At 33.3% G+C, this 20776-nt stretch overlaps 2 protein-coding genes across 2 annotated transcripts; both read right to left on the bottom strand.

The window, feature by feature from the left end:
• Positions 1-954: 954 nt before the first annotated feature.
• LOC114276824 (putative gamma-glutamylcyclotransferase At3g02910) lies at positions 955-3675 on the bottom strand. Its single transcript, XM_028218663.2, has one exon. It carries the CDS (start codon positions 1884-1886, stop codon positions 1305-1307), a length of 582 nt encoding a protein of 193 aa, XP_028074464.2. The 5' UTR covers positions 1887-3675; the 3' UTR covers positions 955-1304.
• A 3499-nt stretch (positions 3676-7174) lies between these two features.
• On the bottom strand, positions 7175-13685 carry NARA5 (pfkB-like carbohydrate kinase family protein). Its single transcript, XM_082885930.1, has 5 exons — positions 13043-13685; positions 11912-12174; positions 11549-11666; positions 10203-10411; positions 7175-7883 (listed from the first exon to the last, which is right to left on the bottom strand). The coding sequence occupies exons 1-5, from the start codon at positions 13466-13468 to the stop codon at positions 7430-7432; spliced, it is 1470 nt and encodes a 489-aa protein (XP_082742056.1). The 5' UTR covers positions 13469-13685; the 3' UTR covers positions 7175-7429.
• Positions 13686-20776: the final 7091 nt, after the last annotated feature.

Genomic DNA, 20776 nt, shown 5'->3' with positions numbered 1-20776 from the left:
ACAAAAATGACAAAAATAGCATACTTTGGAGATTCAAAATGTAATTAATCCAAAAATTATCAATGCTAGTAGAGTTGTGTAAAATAGTGCTCAATCTATATCGATCTTCTAAATCCACACTAATCCACCTGCTAATTGCTGCTTAGATTGAACTGCGATTTGAAATTTATAATATGTTTTTGAAACCGCTCCGCAGTAGTTAATATTACTTCTAATAAAACATCAAAATAAAAATTGATGTGAAAGAGATTTAGGATGTATAATTTGTTGTAAATTAGTATTATATGTTATTTAAATGCTTGATAATTGTTTACGATTATTTTTCAATCAACTAACAAACGGTTTGGTTATTTGTCAACCTGTCGTTTATAGTTTGGTTTATTATTTTACATTCAAACCACATTGAATCGCACCACCACACGCATCCCTAAATGTTAGGATGACAACATCGAATTATCACGGCTAGAATAACTACATTTATTTATCATATTTTTATTATTATCTTATTTGTCAAATTGATAAGTGATAGACCAAAATAATTTCGGAAAATTCTACTACACATACTCCTTAAAAGGAGTGTAGTAATTATGTCATTTTTCTTTTTAATTATGACTAATTCTATTTTTTAGTTATAATAATATTTTAATTATGACTTATAGCACCTTTGATTTTGTGTTATTTTTATATATTATCTTTTAATTATGACTCAAAAAATTTAAAATTATATCATTTTTTTTAATTATAAAGTGAATATGAGGATGTACAATAATCTTTCTCAACAACTTTAAAACATATGATAAATAAAATATGATTGATAAATGTAATTATTTTAACATTATTAAAAGATTCTAAATTTTATTCCAATAGAATAAAAAAAAAAAATTAAAAAGAGTGGCTGACGAGAGAAACAAAAATGATTGGAAAATAACAAATAAATAAAAAAGGATCAAAGTGTGCAGAGAGAATGAATCAAAGGACTTTCATAATGAATCAGTACAAGTAGTACACAGCAACATGGATACTGTGACTTATCTCTGATTAAAATTTTAATTAGATCAAAAAGTTGAGATTTTTGATCGGAAAGAGTTATTAAATAGAAAATTTGATTGGAAAAGATATTAAAGGAAAGATTTTTATTGACAGTTGACTTTTTTCAACGATTCTTACCGATAAAATTCTTTCATTTAATGATCCTTTCCGATCAAAAATTTTGATTCAGATCAACTTTTAGCTGGAAAAACAACATCAGCAGAAAAAGAAGCAGCAGCAGCAGCAGCATGATTATTATATATTTACAAAAGATTTCAATCAGTGGAGAAGGAGAGGAACAGTCGAACATGATCCAAGAAAGAGAGGTGTTGAGGCCTATCTTTGCGATGCACGTATCCTTTGGCCTGTTTGTCCGTGTAATTACTAAAGTATCCCTCCTCCTTGTCTCTGTTTCTCTCCCACATCCCCTCCGCATAACTCCTGTGTGCGTAATACGCCTCCGCCCACCTTATTACCTCACGATCACCATCATCATCTCCATCTCCATCTCCATCTCCATCTCCATCTCCAACCAGCTTCACAGGGAGCCTCTCGTAGTGGCCGCGGCTCGTACCCTCCAAGTCGTCCATGCGGATGAGTGCCCGATCTGCAGAGATGGAATAGAGCTCCCCCAACACATGGTCTCCAGATCCAGGGAAGTTTAGCAAGAATGGAACCCTGTATGGACCGCACACCAGCGGCAACTTCTCCACGGTTCTGTATACTCCCAGGTATTTAGCCTCCCCTGCTTCCATCATTTCCTGGAGAAGTCCGTGATTCGAGAACCCCTTCTTCAACGTCCCGTACGTGAATATCAGAGCATGTTTTTTCTCCACCTCCTCCTCCTCCGCACCCATCCTTCTCCTCTGCTTAAAATCACACCACACACACACACAGCTTGGTGGAATTGAGATGTGTTTTTGTTGGGTATTACAAGGCGCAGGAGGAGGCGGAGGAGGAGGAGGCGGAGGATCTGAATAGATGGATAGAGATTGAGAAGTGGGGACAAAAGATTCTTTGCTTTGCGCAAAGCTAGATTTAAAAAATAATATGATGACAAAAAAGGGCAGTACAGAATCCTAAAGACGGTTTCACATTGAGGGAGTCCCTTTGTAACCTTTAAAAGGTATATTATATTCTAACATTCTCTCAAATATCACTGCTCCCTTACTCCATAAAGTGTCAATTAGGTCCATCTGTCAATATACTATTAGTTTCCCAAAGAACATAGAAAAAAAGAATAACAATGATAGAGACCACTAATTTTGAACTCTAAAAAGATCACTAATGACATGACACTTAATAAAAAAATATATATATATATATATAACAATAAGGTCAAAACATCAAATCATTTCTGATGGGACTCACTGCCACATCATTAGTGATAGCACTAATTAGTGCTCTCACTTATTTTCCAAAAAGAAAAGAAAGAAAGATGATATCTATCAACATAAATAAAACTTGGAATTGCCAAAATTACCCTTCTAATTGATCCAATTTCCCTCACTAATTCACCCATCAGGTTCGATCCAAAACCAATTCAAACCGTCTCACAATGCTTTTCCAAAGAAACTGAAAAACACAATAAGAAATATCAAAGTCTAGAAGATTATTTAGACCCACTGCTACACGTTATTTTAGTTGCAATAGGAATTGAGGAGTAAAAAAAGACAACGATTTAGTTGAGAGCGGCAACTATTGGCGTTCAGAATGATGAGGTCTACGGTGGTGGCGAAGATAAAGGAGATGTGGCGGGGAAATGGTAATAGCACATGGGTTATAGTAGATGGGTATTTTTTTTCTTTCCATCTCTCCTTACTCTATTGGAGAGAGAGATGACAAAATTTAGTTAATCCCTTTTTCAATTATTTTTATTTTATAGATAACATTTATAGTATGTATATATATGTATGTAAGCATACAAACTACTGTGTGTTCAATCATCCAATTAGATTTAGGCATTACCTCTCACCAATTCAACTCAGCCTTTTGTACCAATTCAATTATTTTGACTTTAGATATGACATTAATGGCAAATATATACATATGTATCCATTGAAACAACACTAATCAACCATAAGAATTTGAATGTTGAGGGAGCGTTACCAAATTCAAAACACCTCATTGATTCAGACTTTGTAATGAAATGCCAAAGGTTGACTAACTACAAATGTTATGTAAGAATTGTTAAACTTGGTTGATTGTTTCTGTTATGGCCTTGTCTTGTTGCCACTTAATAAGCTCTGGTTTGTTTGATGCTAAGGAGATGACATAGGTTTACTTCTTTGATCTTTGCTGCATCAATGGAAATGTTTTTGACAGTTGTAATCCTCTATGTCATCTGTTGACACAAATCAACTTCGTTCTTTTTACATATTTGGAGGAAGACAGAAAGAGAGTAAGAATTGATGGAGATGAGTTGGAGGTGGGGGAGTGGAGGTGGAGATGAACGTAGTTGTTGTATTGGAGAGAAAAGCATAGAGAGAAAAAGATGATGGGGCACAATGGTAAACTCACTATTACATTAAATGGTGCTATCTATTAGGGGAGAGGTTAGTATACTTTCAGAAAATAGAATGGGCGTGGTGTTCTATCATAACAACATAAAATTTTAAAATATGAACGGTGGTTATGACTCTTCCATCAGGGCTCATTAAAAAAAAAAACACTTTGGTTCCTCTCTATTTTCCTGCCATTTGCTGAGTCTGACTCTGGCTCTTGCCAAAACATTTGTGATGTTAAAATTATATTTTTGTATTATTTGATGTGCAATAATAGTAAGGTAGGTAATCATATACTCTTTATAAGTTAATGTGACGCATTTACATCAATTTCAAGTACAATAGATGTTGTATAAGTACAATAGATCTTATATAAATTTTTTTAATATTAAACTACTATGAGTGTATTAGATTATATAATAAATAAGATGCGATAAGTATAGTATTAATAGATGACTTGTACAATGCAAGGGAAATATTCTTACTAGTACTTTTTGCAAATATTAATTGAATCATCATATATGTATATATAATTACACATATTATACTTATAAGCATATTGTAAAATGAGAATTATTATACCGAAAGTGTAAAGGTTATGAAACTACTATGAATAAGGACGTAAGAACCGTAGCTATGCAATTTAACCTTGTTTGTGCAAAAAATTTAAAAAAATAAAAAAATTTGACTAAAACACAAGTTTTCTCTAAAATCATGAGGTTTACGTGATTTGCGGGCGTGCCAAGACAACAATGCCTAATTGTTGAAATGTACTAAAAAAAAATCTGACTTCTGAAAACAGGAGGTTGTGTGAGCCTCAAATGGATAAAATGCCTCATGATTCTTGTTTTGCCACAATTAAGAGGACTTAAAATCTCTAAGGAATTTTTAATGTAAAAATGAGAGATAAATAAAGGGACATAAACATCAAAACACATATTTTTATAAGTTCAATGGATTGAAAATTACAAAAGCATAAGACTGAGTTATAAAATGGAATTGCAACACAATTTAAGTTCCAAAACAATGCCTATGAAGGTCAAAAAACAACTAATTTGACACATAAGTCATGATCTAAGGCTAAAATTATGGCAAAGATGGTTGTTAAGTCTACTGCTAAGTTGAACTAGGATTAAACTAAGGACTGGGCTATGTATTAAGTTGTGTTAAATGTTGTATTAATTGGGATTTGTTCCATCTTCATTTTTTGTATTTATAGCAGTCAAGTCCTCCTAAAAAAATTTGTCTACCTCCTGAAAATTTGAAACAATCTCCTGAAAATCTCTATAAAATCTTGAAAGCGGGGTACTGGACAACCTCCTGAACTGACTTTTGTCCCAATAGTCTTCTCCTTCCATGCAAGTGGTTGGTTTGTTTCTCAAAGATAGGGCTAACTAAATCCTTTTGAAAACATGAGCCGTTAGGTAGTGGGTGGAGATCTTGGATGGATGACAAGTGTCCTTATTTGGTCAACACACGCCTCCTTTGTAAGAGCTGTTGAGCACATTTAAACTCTCACTGTTGTTGGATTGCTTTAGGTAGTGGATATGAAATCTCTTGGATTGCTGCCATCTGTTCTCCTCATTCATTATCTAGTAACATATATTAATTAAGATATCCATAAATAAGAAGAAAGAGAAATGAATCTCAACTCTGTAGTGATTTAATCACCAAATCACATCATGATTGCATCACACCCATTCGAGAACCCCAAATCTCTCACCATTTGGGACTTGCTAAAATTACATGCTTTGTGTCACCAAATGTCATTTTCGGTACAAACATACCCATATAAAATGAAGGAAGTGGACAGCAAAACATTGGGAAATGCTTTTGAAGAAATTTGTAGAACAATATCCAATATGAATGTGAGAACTGCGTCTATACGTCTATTGGGAAGAAAATAGACTAGCTGAAGATAATGTAGTATTTGCCCACAAGTAATAGATGTTCACAAAAATCTGTCGGTTCAACAATTCCAGGAGATAATTTCGGATGTATACCCGAAACCAATTTTGAAATCTTTAAAATGGCATTCCAGAAAACATCTACGAAAAGTTGAATGAGAATTTGACAGGAACTTCAATTAATTAACCAAAAAACAGTCATCATTTACATTCTTCAAAAGATTTTCTTTTTGGACATAGAGAATTTTTATTTTTAGTGGATTTATTAAATTTCTTTCTAATATATCTATACCAAATTTTTTATTTTTTTTTATAACGATTAATCTGTCTTTTCTATAATAAAAAAATTCATTTTGCACAATTTATTTTTCTTATTTACCAATAGTTTTTATCACAATCATAGCTCTCGAAACTCTGAACAATTACTAATTCAAAGCACCTTCTAAACCTTAAATTCCTAAAAACCAAATCCCTTTTAAACTCTAAACACCTCCTAAACTCCTAAACCCTTACTTTGAGAGAATGTAAGAGAACTTTTATTTACTCAGACGATTTGGGCAAATAAAAGTGAGAATGTAAGAGAGCCTGTATTTACTTGGATGATTTAGACAAATGAGTTCTCCCGTTTTATAGGTTAAAAACAATGGGGCCAAAATCAGTTTTAAAATGAGCTTATCAACTTCAAACGTCTTAAGTTGAATAATCAATTTGAAAAAAATCAAATTCTTATAAAAAATAAATAAATTGAATTATTATGTTATTATTAAAAAGTTCAATGATACATCTATCGAGTTTTGACTTCTTCAAATTACTTGAATTTGTGCATGCTGGTCGTCTGGCCAATCATACGGCAACAAGGGTGATAACCGCAGTTGATAAAGGTTGCACTGATCGTCCAGATGATCGTCCGATATGTACAAATTCAAACGATTCAGACAAAACTCAAATTCAATAAATAAATATTTTTGTATTAAAAATTATACGACATCAATAATTTGCCTTTATGGAGAGTTGTGTATTAGCATCCCCAATCATGCGTAGACACACTCTAGAAGCACCCAACAAATAATTGTCTTCTAGGGAGTTGTGTGCTAGCATCAGCATGAGCCATGCCATTCACCCTTCAATCATAAACATGAACCAACTCTCTCATTTTTCTTTCTTTCTTTCGCACGCCAGAACAAAAAAATAATGATTATAAAAATAAAAATAGAAGAAAGAATTACATTTTTATGAGTCGAATTTTTTTTTTTTTACACAAATATAAAAAGATGCCCCACAACATTTTACTTACACTTTATCACAGAATCACTTACACTTTATAAATTTTTGTAATTTTACATAATTACTTACACCCTATATATTTTTGTAATTTTTTTCTTATTTCCACTGCACTGTAATTCTCCCAAAAAAAATTACGTGCATGCTTACTTGGGTCTTCTGCTTTCCCTTTCTCCAAGAAAAATCCTTTGCTTTCTATTCTCTCCCTTTTGGTTGGTTTGCTTCACAAAAGAAATTATGCAACAAGACTTATAAAAAAGATATTTTTTAAAAGGTACAACAAATAACTAGACATAAAAAAAAAAAAGGCACTACCTTAGACCTGCGGGAGAGTAAGAAAGATTTTTCTGTAACAAAAAAAAAACTAGACAAAGGTAAGATTAGCATTAGAGACGCGAGTGTGGAACTCATCACACAAATGTAATATTAACACGTAAAATGATAAGCATAATATAATATGAAACTATCGTATGTGTAGCATTATTGTTTTATAATTAAGCATCACATTTGGCAATAAACAAATTTCCTAGGATGTCTGGCAAATAACAAATTCCTCCCCATTGTCTTTTTTTTTGGAATCAACTTTTTACCATAAATAATAATAATGTACAATGAATGAATATACAGAGTTACAAAACAAAACACAAAAGGAATTCAAGTTTAATACAAACATTTGTGGAATTGACATCATGGCCAATTTCAACAGTGCTACAAGCTAGAAATTTGATCAGAACCCACATCTGACCCAATGGTAGAGCTCCTGAGATGGACTGCAAATGACCCTGCCAACTCAGCAGCATCTTGAACCCTAAGCCGAGTCCCCTGTTGTCTAACGACTACTGCTGCAACCTTAGCTGCTACCGTACCCATACCTTTCAAATCTGACACACCCCGTAATATACCATACAGAATTCCTGATGCATAGGCATCACCAGCTCCGCAAGTGTCGACTGGCACACATGGTGAAGGAGGGATATACACAGCTTCCCCTTTTACTCCAATGTAAGACCCTTTCGGCCCATCTGTAACTGAAACCAAGGGAACAAAATGGCTCAGGTACCTTGTGGCAGAAGCGGGGCTTTCCTTTGAGGAGAAATGACAGAATGCTCTTGCTTCATCACTGTTTGCAAACACAACATCTGCATAGTTCCCCATAATTTCCCTGAATGTAAATGTTCAAATGGTTAATGATGTAAAAACAAGGGACCCCACTTCCTATTCATTTAACAGAGACCCTGGTATAAATTGATATCAAACCAAAATTAGATACATACTATATGACCATGTCAAAGAATTAGAAAATAACTTTTTTAACACAAAATTTGTTGATAAGGGAAACAGTCTGGAGCATTTAAGAGCTGTAGGACTGACTGACCAATACTCTCTTGTGTGTCTGGTCTCAGTTTGACTTGTAGTAAAGAAAATTGTCTGAAAATGCAGTTCAAACCATGATTCGGAGAGTTCTTGTCTGATTGCTGTTGAATGCCACAGTAATCAGACAACAACTCCAATGCTCCATTTGTTGTTAATGAAGTCAGCTGCCAGCTAAAATTGGCTTGGAAAGGGCTCAACATGCAACACAACTCGGCAAAACTTCCTTGGCATGGCACATTGTCTTTTGTGGAAGGATTGACTGAGTGGTCAGAGGTTCACTGGAGAGTAGCAAAGGCACCAGAGACAACGGGATGACTGGAGAGAGATCAAACCAAGCTATGAAGCACATATACTTCATAAAGGGAGACGTATTCGTATCGCATCCATATTGAATACCGATACTCCTTGGATACTCATGGATAAGTATCCGATACTTCTTAATTATGTTTTCATTAATTTTGGAGCATCAGATACTTAATTTTGAAGTATCGGATACTCCAAGTCACATGTTACTCCTAGTCACATATTACTCCTAATACTTTATTTAGTTATTTGATAAGGAGAACATAGTAAGAGTTAAAGTAATAAATTTTGTTAAATTGATGTATTCTTATTGTTTCATGCATGTCCTCTATAGCTACATAGAAAGTAAGGATCAACAAAGGAATATAGCAATAGTAAAATTAAAAATTAATAAATAAATAAACAAGTAAACTTGAATACAATATTTTTACTAGTATCAAAGGGAAAAACATATGAACAAGTTGTGGATTATTCTATTATTGTAATATAAACATATTGAACTTGATATTAAAATGAAATATTTGCAATACCTATTGAAAACTTTAAGAATAAACAACTTACTATCTTAAATTAATACCTAATTTTAGAAGGTTAGTATCTTGCATTACAAAATTACAATGTTGTCTCTCAACATTCTTGAGTTTGTGATTTATCCACACAAAAAAAAAAAAAAAAAAAAAAAAAACATTCTTGAGTTTATGTGTACCAATAATTTTTTTTTAAATATATTTTTTATAAACGTATCTTAGCCATATCTGTATTTTACTTTTTTAGGTTTTGTCGTATCGCCATATTTGTATCGTATCGTATACGTATCCGTGCTTCCTAAGAACCGAGAGAGAGAGTAGAGAGCACAAAGTACAAAACTCAATCTATCTGTTTGCATCGGTCGCATTTTTTGGGAGCTTGTCAAAAATTTGTTAGACCATAAGGATTATGCATTTAATAGTGAGCATCTCCAAAATAGGGTTTAGTAGCAACGTCTCTCTTTTAGTGACTGCACAAGTCACAGTGCCATGGTGAATCCTCCATCTCTAGCCTCTAAACCACTATATCCACAAAGTCTCACAATATACTCCAAAACTTCGGCAAACCTAGACTCTGTGATGCATAATGTAAGAAGCTCAAGGAAGGCTAAATTCAAAGAATGGATGATAATTGGACATTGGCATGATTTAAAAGAGACCCTGATAGGAATTTTTTATAATAATGTTTATAGTATTATTAGAGTCATATTTTATGATTAGTTTTATGTTTTCTATAATTTTTAGGTCAAGGGTATCTTGGTAATTTTCATTATTGTTGTCATGGGTTATAAGAGTCGCCCATGGGGGTCAAGTTATTTAATTGAGTTTTATTTATATTTCTTATTTGGTCTTAAATTAGTTTTTGAATGTCTAAGATATTATAGGAGTTTCTTTTTTTTAGTTCTAGTTAGTTTAGGAAGTCTCTAAAATCTATATAAAGTCATGTAAAGCTTTTAATTCAATAGAGTTAATATTTTATCTACCTCCATGTCTATAACATGTGGTGGTATAGCAGATGTCTACATCTGTTACTTGAGGGAAGACTATTTAAAGTTAAGAGAAAGTTGTTTAAAGGATTGACCGCTGTAGTTTATATCTAAATATGAACCAATTGATGCTATGCCCACCCTCAGTCCTTGTTATTCCAATGTAACATAAAGGGCTTGTGCAAATTCACATTACGAGAATCTTTAACATAACCACCTTAATATTCAAATGTCCACCCATGAAAGAGAACATAACAATAATATAAGAAAGCCAGTCGGTTGAAGTTTTACCAGAAATCATCATAGTGTCTATCGATGCAGGAGACATCCGATGCTGTAATAGCAACCAGTGCACCACTCCTGTGGGCATCCTCACATGCTTTTGTAATTGTTTTGATTGTATCAGGAAACTCAAATAAATACCCTTCGACAACTAATATATTCGTTTTGGAAATTATGCTTGCCAAGCAAGGATCATAGTTAACAGATGAAGATGTACCCTGGCATCACAAAGATAAAGCATATCAGGGTCTCATGCAACTTACCTATGAGCAATAAGCAAAACAAAATGAAAACAGTTGATGCTTTCCCAGAAAATAATCTTTAAATGAAAACTTTGAAGAGCTTCAAGAGTTAGAGAACAATTAATAAGACAAGAAAACTAGCTTCCTGGAAAACTCAACAAAACAGTAAGTTTGCCCACTGATGCTATAGAACTCAAAGTAATGATCTTGTTAACAGCAATGTATAAATGTAATGCTACCCCATAAAGAACTCATGAGGAAACTTGAACTACATATTCAAAGTACCTTGGATGTAAAATAGTAATTTCCAATGATATATAAAGCAAGATATCAAGTTCTAAGTTTCTAACCACTTACTTTCAACCTTGCAAATCTCCTGGCACAAAGTTTCTAAGCACAAAATGTAGATGGATTCCCAATACTGGGATTTTTTTTTATTTTTTGGAAATGGTGCTGAAAATTTTTAGACCAATAAACTTATTCTGAAGTCTTCCCGGCACCTTTAATAAACATTAACACACAAGCATACCCATTCTACTACTATGTCAAAAATCAAGTACCGCAAATGCAAATTTATAGCAGTATTTTTTTTTTTTTCCCCAATAATGTTATGATGTCCACATTTGCGCACCAATAGTTATTTACCATCTCATGCATCATAATTGTATTGGTTTAATAGGTCTCATCACTAATGTCGATCACCAATGCAATAGAAACACATTAATTGACAAAATATGATAAGAAAATGTGATCAGTATAGCATCATTATTTTCTTTTTTAATTAAGTACTCGTGCCACAGTATCACCTTTGTTCAACTGCTGTATCACTGCAAGGGTTTAACATTGCAGATTCAGGCTCACAGCCAGAGGTAATTGCCTTAAGCAATCCATATACACAACTCCCAAATCCCAATATATGGATAATGAGTTATTAAAAACTTCTGAGGCAAACAAAACAGAGGTACATAATAGCTGGAAATTTATATTAAATCATTTGTTGCAAATATTCTCATATTGAAAAAAACTGGAGCTCAAACAATGTCTGCATTTGATAACAAACTAACAATGTGCTAAAATGAATGACATTAGAAACAACATAAAACCAAATTAGACCTGATATGCAAGCATTGTACGCTGGGCATCTGGAGTAGTGAGAACTATAACAGTCCCAGTTGTCCCATTCTTTACCGGAGGAGAGAGAAAATTCACATTTGCCCGACGCAGTTTTGCCCTGCATAATTATTTAGGAGTTTAGATATCAGGCTACAATGAAGGCAAGGCATTCTAGGAAAGGTAACTAATTAGGCCCCCTGAATTCTATTCAATGTCTTCCACAACTGAAATAGACATGATTACATCACCAGAAACAAAAGCATTCTAAATTCCATTCGAATAGAAATAGAGAGAGAAAACCAAATGTATGCATACATAAATATGTATATGAAGTAAAATATTTGAACAAACAAATAGTCCTACCTGTAAAATCCACCGAGTGGGTCGCTGCCAACACTGCCTGCCATAGCTACATTCAAGGGAGGGCCGCCAACGTGGCGAGCACCAAGTCTAGCCAAGGCCACAAGGCTGTTAGAAAGAGATCCACCGGCAGCAGCCTTGTAGCTGCAACCATCCATTGCCCGCAATACTCTACCCCTCTCCTCATGATTCACAAGCTTTCTTGTACCCTTTTCTAACCCCAATCTATCTAAGAATTTGTCATCAACCACCCCAGAGAAATCTACCTGCCATTGAGAAAACAGGGGGGGACTTTAAACATACTGGAATACAATAAACAATTCACAATTCACAATTCACAAATCACATCGCATATCTAGATACTTTTCAACGATTTAAAAGAACGATATTTTCTACCAAAATTGTTGTAAGTTGAATTCGTTTGAATGATATATGTGAAAACACCTTGCATTAGGGAAAAATAATAGTTTGAATTGAAAATCATATAGTATGTATCTATTCTATGTATTCCAGTATTATATAAACTATACAAACCATTTCGCGTGAACCTTTTTTTGAAGCTGTCATGCTTTTTTTCCCCAAGAATGCACATAAAATTGTTAACTGCTCATGCTTCTTCCCAACACCGAACCACCCCCCCCCCCCCCAAAAAAAAAAAAATTATAATTCAGTTAATTTAAAATTCCACATCAAGTAAAAACCGCTAATGAATTTTCAAATTCAACCCATGTTCCACACCCATCAAACCAGTGTAAAATTAGTGTAGGTATATGTAATATTTTGATAGAGGAAATGTGGCTATACCCATGTGATGCCCATTCAAATCTAATCAGGGAAAGAGAAAGGAACTTTATTTACCAAAAAAAACAAAAGGAAAGAAAATTTCAAGTCAGTATGAAGAATGTCGTTATGTCCATACCCCCTCCAATCAGGCAAAAAGAAATGAAACTTAATTTAACAAAAAAAATAAAAGAAAAATCGAATTTGTAAGCACAATTTTTTTCCAATAAAAAAAAAAGCACAAATTTTTAATTTGTTTCTAATTTTTGGGCGGTGGCCGAATAGAGGTGGTAATTCGCTTGTTAGGTTAAAAAAAAAAAAAAAAGGAAGGGGAGAAAATAGAGAGAGAGTTACCATAGCTTGGCCGAGACCCAAAACATCCCATCTCTCGGGCAAGCCGGCGGAGTTAATTCTATCGTCCTTGTCTACTATATATTCTGCATCATCATGTGGTTCTTCGTCGTCGGCGTCGGCGTCGGCGTCGATGTCCTCTTCGCTGTCGCTCTGCAATTCGCTTCGGCCATTAAAGCTAGAAAAGGACGAGGAAGAGGAGGATGAGGAAAGACGGCGAAGGGCGGCGGCGGCGCCAATCGACATGGGCGTGAAGTAATTGGAGGAGAAAAGTGTAGCAGTGACATGGTGATGGCGTCGAGAATTGCGGACCTTAATAGGAGATGTAGAAGAAGGCGATGCTGAGAGGAGCGAGAAAATGTGAGGAGAAGCAAGGATGGTGGAGAGGGAGGAGGAATGAGAAACAGGAGAGAGGAGAGAGAAAGACATGGTTGGATTGGATGGGGGGAGTGTTTAGCGAGAAGAAGCACACCACGTATCCCCACCCAACTCCACTTGTGTACACTTTGCCCCTCTTCTTCCCTGCCTTCCCCCGCACCTCCGCCTCCGCTTCCGGATGATTCTTTCTACAATTTCTTATTGACATACATATATATATATATATATATAGGAGATAATATAGTTTTTGATAAATTACTTTTAAAATAATAAAGTTCATAATTCTCCTCTTCTATGATAACAAAATTAGGTCTCGTTTGGAACAGATTTTTTTAGTAAATTTTTTAATATTTTATTTAAAATATGATATAAAAAAATTAGTACATTTAGAATGAATTTTTGACCTTTTAATATAAGTTGTTAGCTTTTTTATTTTTGTAACAACTTTTTAAATTTTTTTTTAAAAAGTAACTTGTCAAAAAAGGCCTTAACTTTTCAATTAAAATATATTTATAATATTATTATTTGATAAATTATTATTAAAAAAAATATTTGTTATGTAATTAAAACCTTCTAAGATGTAATTTTAAAATTACGATAAGAATTTACTCTTTTTTTTTTTTAAGAATATTCTAGAATTTTTATATAGATATATGGCTTTTTATTTGATTATTTATTTTCTTTACCATTGCCGGCAACTACTCTGTCCAATTGCCAACATTTTTTGTTTTTATTTATTTTTTTAATTGGTGGAATGTACACCTTCATGGCCTTATTTGGTAAAACAATCATGTGCAGTATCTTATATATACTAAGAAATCCTATGTAAATGCAATCTTAACTTGATAAGTTTTATTATTTGAACTTTTAGAGTAGTTCAAAGTCTTTTTTACCTTTTTTTTTTTTTTGGTTAAGATATTCAAATGAACAATCTAAACTCGCTATGAATGCATTTTAGATTCTTTTTATAATTCAAATTCTTTATTTTGTAAGATTTCTGAAAAGATTATGCATGCTAACAATAGCGTCGATCCGATATCAAGAGCCACTCCATCAATATTATATTTATTTTAAAAATAATTAACAAATTGCATAACTTTTAAAATAGTTCATTAATTATTTTTCAGACAAATATGATTCTCAATCAAAGGATTCTAATGTCCAGTCAACCTGATTTTTAGTATTGCCTCTTTGAGGCTCAAAGTTATATTATAATCTAATTTTCTAAAAAAATTATTTTTGAATATAAAAAATTCATTTATAATTATACTTTTGGTTCTTTTCATTTTATTGATAATTTTCTTAGAGCTTGTTTGGGGTATCTTAAAAAAGTGTATTTTTTGTCTTTTTTGACTAAAAAATTGAGAAAAAAAATATGAATATTTGAGTTAACTTTTTGACTTTTTACGAAAAGAATAATGTTTGAGAGCTTGAAATTCTTCTCCCCTAATCCCCCTAATGTCTAAAACGACATCATTTTGGGCTTTTTTTTTTCTTTTTTTTTTTTTCCTTTTTCCTTCGTCTTCTTCATGCAGCTTTGAGACCGGGAGCGGGAGAGGGAGAGGGAGAGAAAGAGAGCGAGAGGGAGAGGCAGGTTGCAGTTCGTCGCCGTCGCAGGGAAGAGCTCGTCGCCGGGATGTTGCAGCTTGTCGTCCCCGTCGTTGTCCAGCCCAGCCCGATCATTGCCCAGCCCAACCCCGCCTCTGCCCGGCCCCGGCCCCGCCTCCGCCTCCTCCTCCCTGGTGATTATGGCCCCCTCCAGTTCCTCTCCTCCTCTTCCTCCTCCTTCATTCTCTTCTCCTTCTTCCTTCTGATTTTCTGCTTCTGAAACAAAAAAAAAAAAAAAGGAGATTTGGGGAGCTCATTTTCGAGCTCCCTAGCACAACCGTTACGAAAAAATGTGTATTAAAAAATTATATAAAAAAATGTGTAGGAGAAGTTAGTAGATTGAGCCGTACATATTGGGCAGGCTAGTGGGTTGGTATGAGATGGGAAATGATTGTCTACTTTTTGGGTTTGAATTGGATGGTGTTGTTTAGTCTGTGAGGGCCCACCACAGGTACCGTTTTGCTAATCTGAACCGTTCAATGTATAGAACTCGTCAAGTACTATATATTTATAAAAAATCACGTTGGTTGGATATCAATAGCTATCCGATCTTGTTAGTTTTCTTTGTCAACTGTTAACTATAACACCATCCATTTTTTATACAAAACTAATTTGATCATATAGTTAGCGATTTCTGATCAACGTGATTTTTTACAAGCATATAGTTCTTAACGAGTTCTACATATTCAACGGTTCAGATTATCAAAAAAGGACCCGTGGTGGTCCCCATGGGCCCAATATTTCCGTCCAACTTAGTAATTTTATATATGTAATTCTTTTTTTTTTCCCTCTCACAGTACTAAAGGGTCAATTCGGCCATAAAAATTGTGTAAAGTTTGTTTGATTAAAATATTATGTATATTAATTTTTTAATATTTTTAATTGTGAATAGTAATAGTTTTTTTATTTTATTTTTTTTGTAACTTTTTAACTTTTTTGAAACACCCCAAACTAGGCCTTACTATTTTGTTAAATGTTTTAACAATCAACTAGCAGTACACCAGTGCTATACACACGAATTCCTATTAAATAAACAAAAATGGGCATAGTTTTTAGCTTAAAAGATGTTTCTCTTATTATTATTATTTTTTTAATAATGATATTTAGACTTCATCTTAAATATTTTAATTTTTTATGATAATTCGTTAGATAATTAAATGGATCATGAACATTATATTTTTGTTTTTTATTTTTTTCTTTAGGGTTCAAGTTATTTGAAATATGTATCAAACTTTACTCTCTTTTTTTTTAACCATAAAAATCAAAATTAAATTAATGTGCTCGTTTGGGAAGTTAGGTTTAGATCTTTTTTGGCTAAAATAATCACAAAAAACAAAATAGATTTTTTAGTCCAATAAGACAACACATCACATCTAACTCATAATTATTATATTATCTCTCTCACAAAAGTAAAAAAAACTAAAAAATTCATCCCAAATGAAACTTTTTAACTCTAGACTAAAAAAAGGCAAAAAAGTAAAAAGCCAATCCACTTCGAACCCAATATTTGAGCATGTTGTTTGGTAAGACCAAAAGTTGAGGATTTCACTGTTAAATATTTAGATATTTCAACTCTACATGTTTAATAATTAAAATTTTATTGTTACTATTTAGATTTCATGTTAAATTTTTGCAGTAGTTAATAATTCATTCAAGCTATTCTTAATTTTTCAGGTTCTTACTTAGATTTAACTGCTAGAAATTAAATATGTGAAAAATATTACCATATTGAACAAAACTCACACTTTCATGACGTGTATTTTTATAATTTGATAAATTTATATTGAGATTTTAAACTACTCAACAACATTTTGTTGTCTATAATAATAAGTAGGGGTGTGCATAATACCGCCGAAACCGCCGAAACCGTCAAAACCGCACCGAACCGCACCGCCAAGGCAAATTCGTTATTATTTGTCAATCGAAACGCCGGTTTTTGGTAAGAAAAATGGCAAATTCTAGTGACACTTTCATCAATCCGCCGGTTTCTATTTTTCTTCCAAACCGCATCGACCCGCACCGCTATTAAATCATGTTTTATAGGATTCTAAAAATTCTTTTTTACTTAAGTTTGCTTGTTATTCTATACCTTAGAATATAGTATTACATTACTGTTCGAGGGGAATTTTATGTATTGTATTTGATTATTGTAGCTTCCACAGATGCTTGTAATGAACTGATGGCATAGTCGTTGATATTATCATGTTGTTGCTACACTTGCTGCATCAGAAGAAACCTTCGCAAGATGCTTAACATCATGATATCTCTCGTCTTTTTTTTACTCTTTGATTTAAGTTTTGTAATTTGAATTATATTTTTTATAAACCGCCAATCCGCTCGAACCGCCAAGGCAAATCCGTAATTATTTGCCAACTGAACCGTCGGTTTTTGATAAGGAAAATGGCAAATTCTGGTGACACTTTTATCAATCCGCCACCCGCCATACGGTTTCTATTTTTCTCTCAAACCGCACCGACCCGCACCGCGCACACCCCTAATAATAAGTATAGATGTGTGTGTAATGTGAACTTGAAAATCATGACTTAAGTGATTTTGAAAATATTGTGATATTCATTAAAAAGCCAATAATAAAAAGTTATGTATATATTAATATTTTATAAATTCAAGATTGCTACATATAATAAATTTAGATTTAATCGAGTTAGCATAAAAGCTAAGTTTTTGGCTCAATTTCTAGCTTGAAATTATGTCAAACCATTTTGTTGGTCAAGGCGTAACTCATGGCCGAGAATGCCGGTGTAGATTATTATTTTATTTTTTTGGGGCGGGGGGGGGGGGGGGGGTTTCAAACTATTTGGATTGGACAAGTTGTTTCATCATTGTTATTACTAAAAGATGAAGAGTATTTATAATTTATTTAAAAAATAGTTTCGTAATCTACTTAAAATTTTAATTTTTTATTTTATTTTGTTAAGTTATGTATAATTCATACTCAAAATAGGGTTCAGCTTCTCTCCGGTTCAAAAACAGACTGGACGATGTTGTTGGACTGTGGTGGGCCTTATTTCGGGTCCGTCTTGATAATCCAAATCATTAAATGTGCAGAGTTAGTCGAATACATCATCCTTGTAAAAAATCACGTTAATCGAATATCAATAACCACTTGATCAGCTTACATTTGTGTCTGTAATTTATTTTAAAAATCATAAAAGTCGTTGAAACAAATGCGAATTGATCAAATGGCTATCGATATCCAATCACTGTGATTTTTTGCAAGAATTATGTACTTAACAAGCCCTACACATTAAATGGTTTGAATTATCAATATTATAATGATTCTGGTTTAGACCCCACCCATTTTCTTACTTTTGGATCCGAGAACCCGTATACTTAACTGTTGTTCATCTTATTTCCATCTTGTTGTTTGTTGAGTTTGGCTATTGGGAGTTTTGGATGCGTTTGAAATAGGTTGGGAAGTTAGGTTTTCAATGAGTTGTTGTCCAGATTTTTGCTTGTTTGTTCGAGCAATCATTCTTGCACTGAAGCGGTCTTTTACAGTCTGTAAAATTATTGGGAGTCTCAAGCGGTATTTCTTGTACCCGAACGGTCTTTTAAAGTCTTCAAAACTACTGAGAGGGGGTCATTGTGCACTTAAGCAGTATCATTTGTTATGCCTGTTTGCTTAAGCGGTCTGTGCATATATCAGTCCGAGAAAATGCTATCTTGAGCCACTTTTTCATCTCATTCTCTCTCTAAACATTTCAAAACCCTAAATCCACACACTCTTTCTCTAAGTTCATACATTCTAGCTCTAAATACTCTCAATCCTTTAATTTCTTCACCCTAATCCTTTGGAGTAAAAGATTGAGCACACCGAGGGCTTCATTCTAATCGGAAAAGTTAGTGTTTTCAGCTTCGTCAAGTTCTACCCCTTGTTTCCTTTCTGTCTTTTACTTTGAGGTAAGGATTTCTTTTACCTTTAATATGATTTTTAGCTTAATTATTTCCTCTTTAAAATGTTTAATAGGTTTGGGAATTTTTTGGGAAATCTAGGGTTTGAGTTTGAAATCAAAAGATGGAGTTTCTAAATGAATTCTTGAGAATAGTTATGGGGATGTGTTTATGGGTGAAATATGTTAAAATGATGGATATCTATCTTAAAATTGATTTTGTAAGAAAATAGGGTTTTGTTCTAAATTTTGGATATTTGGATTTGTGGAAGGAAATGGAAAATGATGTTAGGTTTTGTAAGATTGGAATACTGATTTTGTTGATGATGATGGTAGAGTTGGATATGTAATATCACTCCCATTGAAAAATGATGGAATTATATCTTTTGATTGAAAACTATCTGTTGTATAGAGATATCTATTTTGGACTATCGGTGGAAGATAGTCTTGATTGTTGTAGACATTGCATGAGGATTAAGTTGAATTTAAACTAATTTCTCATACATTATGCATTGAGCATCATTTCATATTGAATATTGTAAATGTATTGATTTTAAGAAAAAATTGATGAATACCTTGGTGAATCTCGTTAAGGGCTTTCTTTGCTAAGAAGAATGATGGCACTTTACGTCTATGCATCAATTACCAGAAGTTAAACCGGGTAATATAGCTTGCTTTTCGTGTTCCTCCGAGGGGTTTAGTCTCCTCGAATACGATAGCCCTACAGTTTGAACTCCTATGGTTCTGAATCTGATTTTACGAGTGCAATGTAAAACATATAAACACCAATGAGTCCAAATCCGATAAATCTTTGAAAATCGATTTATAATCAAAAATGCCAAAAATGGACTGCATTGTAAGATTTTAGAGTCACCACCTAAATATTTTTGAGAAATTTAGAAAACTCATGACTCGTGCCAAAGGCCACTTGTCCGTCATCACCAAAGTGTCTCGGCTCGGGAACTTAGGTATGAGAGGGGAAGGTTATGAATTGAGCACCTCACTCACTTAATCAAAGATCGACTTCTACTAATCATGATGTGATTTTTATGTATATTATATACTCTTGTTCCGATTATTAATGTTATGTGATGCACACAAGTATAGACTAACTCGCACATTTTGGAACGTTTTGATTTCATGTTTATTTTGAAAAGCGTTTTATGCACTACTTGAAAAAGTAAGCTCACATTTACATTTAATCAAATCATTCTAACTTAAGCAAAAAGCCTCTATCCACAGACATTCAAGAGATATATCAAATAAGCACTTAACCTCATGGTAAACATGCTTGATATAGCAACACAAACATACATGCAATATGCTAAAGCAAAACCGCTCACCTAGTACTCAACCGAGGTAAGCCAAAATCGAAGAAAATAGTTAGAAAAAATGCATGATCCTAAACGATGCAAGTGACTAATGCAACACATACAAAAATGCAACTAATAAGCTCGGCTAATAACATGGCATGTGAGTCAATTCAAAGCATGAGACAAAGTATGTATTCGAGTAAGGAATTTGAAATCGACATTGTTGAATATGATGAGACGAACCCTTATGCATGCAAAAGTGGATATAAGTCATGGCAATGACATGAAAATGTAAAACATGATACTACCATTATAAGTAGGTAAATAAAAGGGAGAAATAAATAGAGGTTGGAAGACATACACAATTTTACAAGTTTGCCCTCACGCAGGAGGATCCAAATGAATGTCCTAATTTAGTTGGTTATTACAACACCGGATTACTTAACTATTTAACTAGCTATTACAAATTCATAGGAATTTAACTAATTAAGGAACTAACTATTACAAGTTTCAAATAAATTTACTAA

Source organism: Camellia sinensis, chromosome 1, assembly GCF_055761805.1.
Source record: "Camellia sinensis isolate YWXY chromosome 1, ASM5576180v1, whole genome shotgun sequence".
Taxonomy (NCBI): domain Eukaryota; kingdom Viridiplantae; phylum Streptophyta; class Magnoliopsida; order Ericales; family Theaceae; genus Camellia; species Camellia sinensis.
Note: the sequence above shows the minus strand (reverse complement) of the source record. Positions and strands in the feature narration are given on the sequence as shown.

Bases quoted from the DNA above. Each gene is read 5' to 3' on its own strand.
- LOC114276824 (XM_028218663.2), bottom strand. From the start codon at position 1,886: ATGGGTGCGGAGGAGGAGGAGGTGGAGAAAAAACATGCTCTGATATTC.
- NARA5 (XM_082885930.1), bottom strand. From the start codon at position 13,468: ATGTCTTTCTCTCTCCTCTCTCCTGTTTCTCATTCCTCCTCCCTCTCC. The intron at 12,175-13,042 runs GTAACTCTCTCT...TCTCAATGGCAG, and splicing joins TGGGTCTCGGCCAAGCTATG to GTAGATTTCTCTGGGGTGGT. The intron at 10,412-11,548 runs GTCTAATTTGGT...TTGTGATGCCAG, and splicing joins GTACAATGCTTGCATATCAG to GGTACATCTTCATCTGTTAA.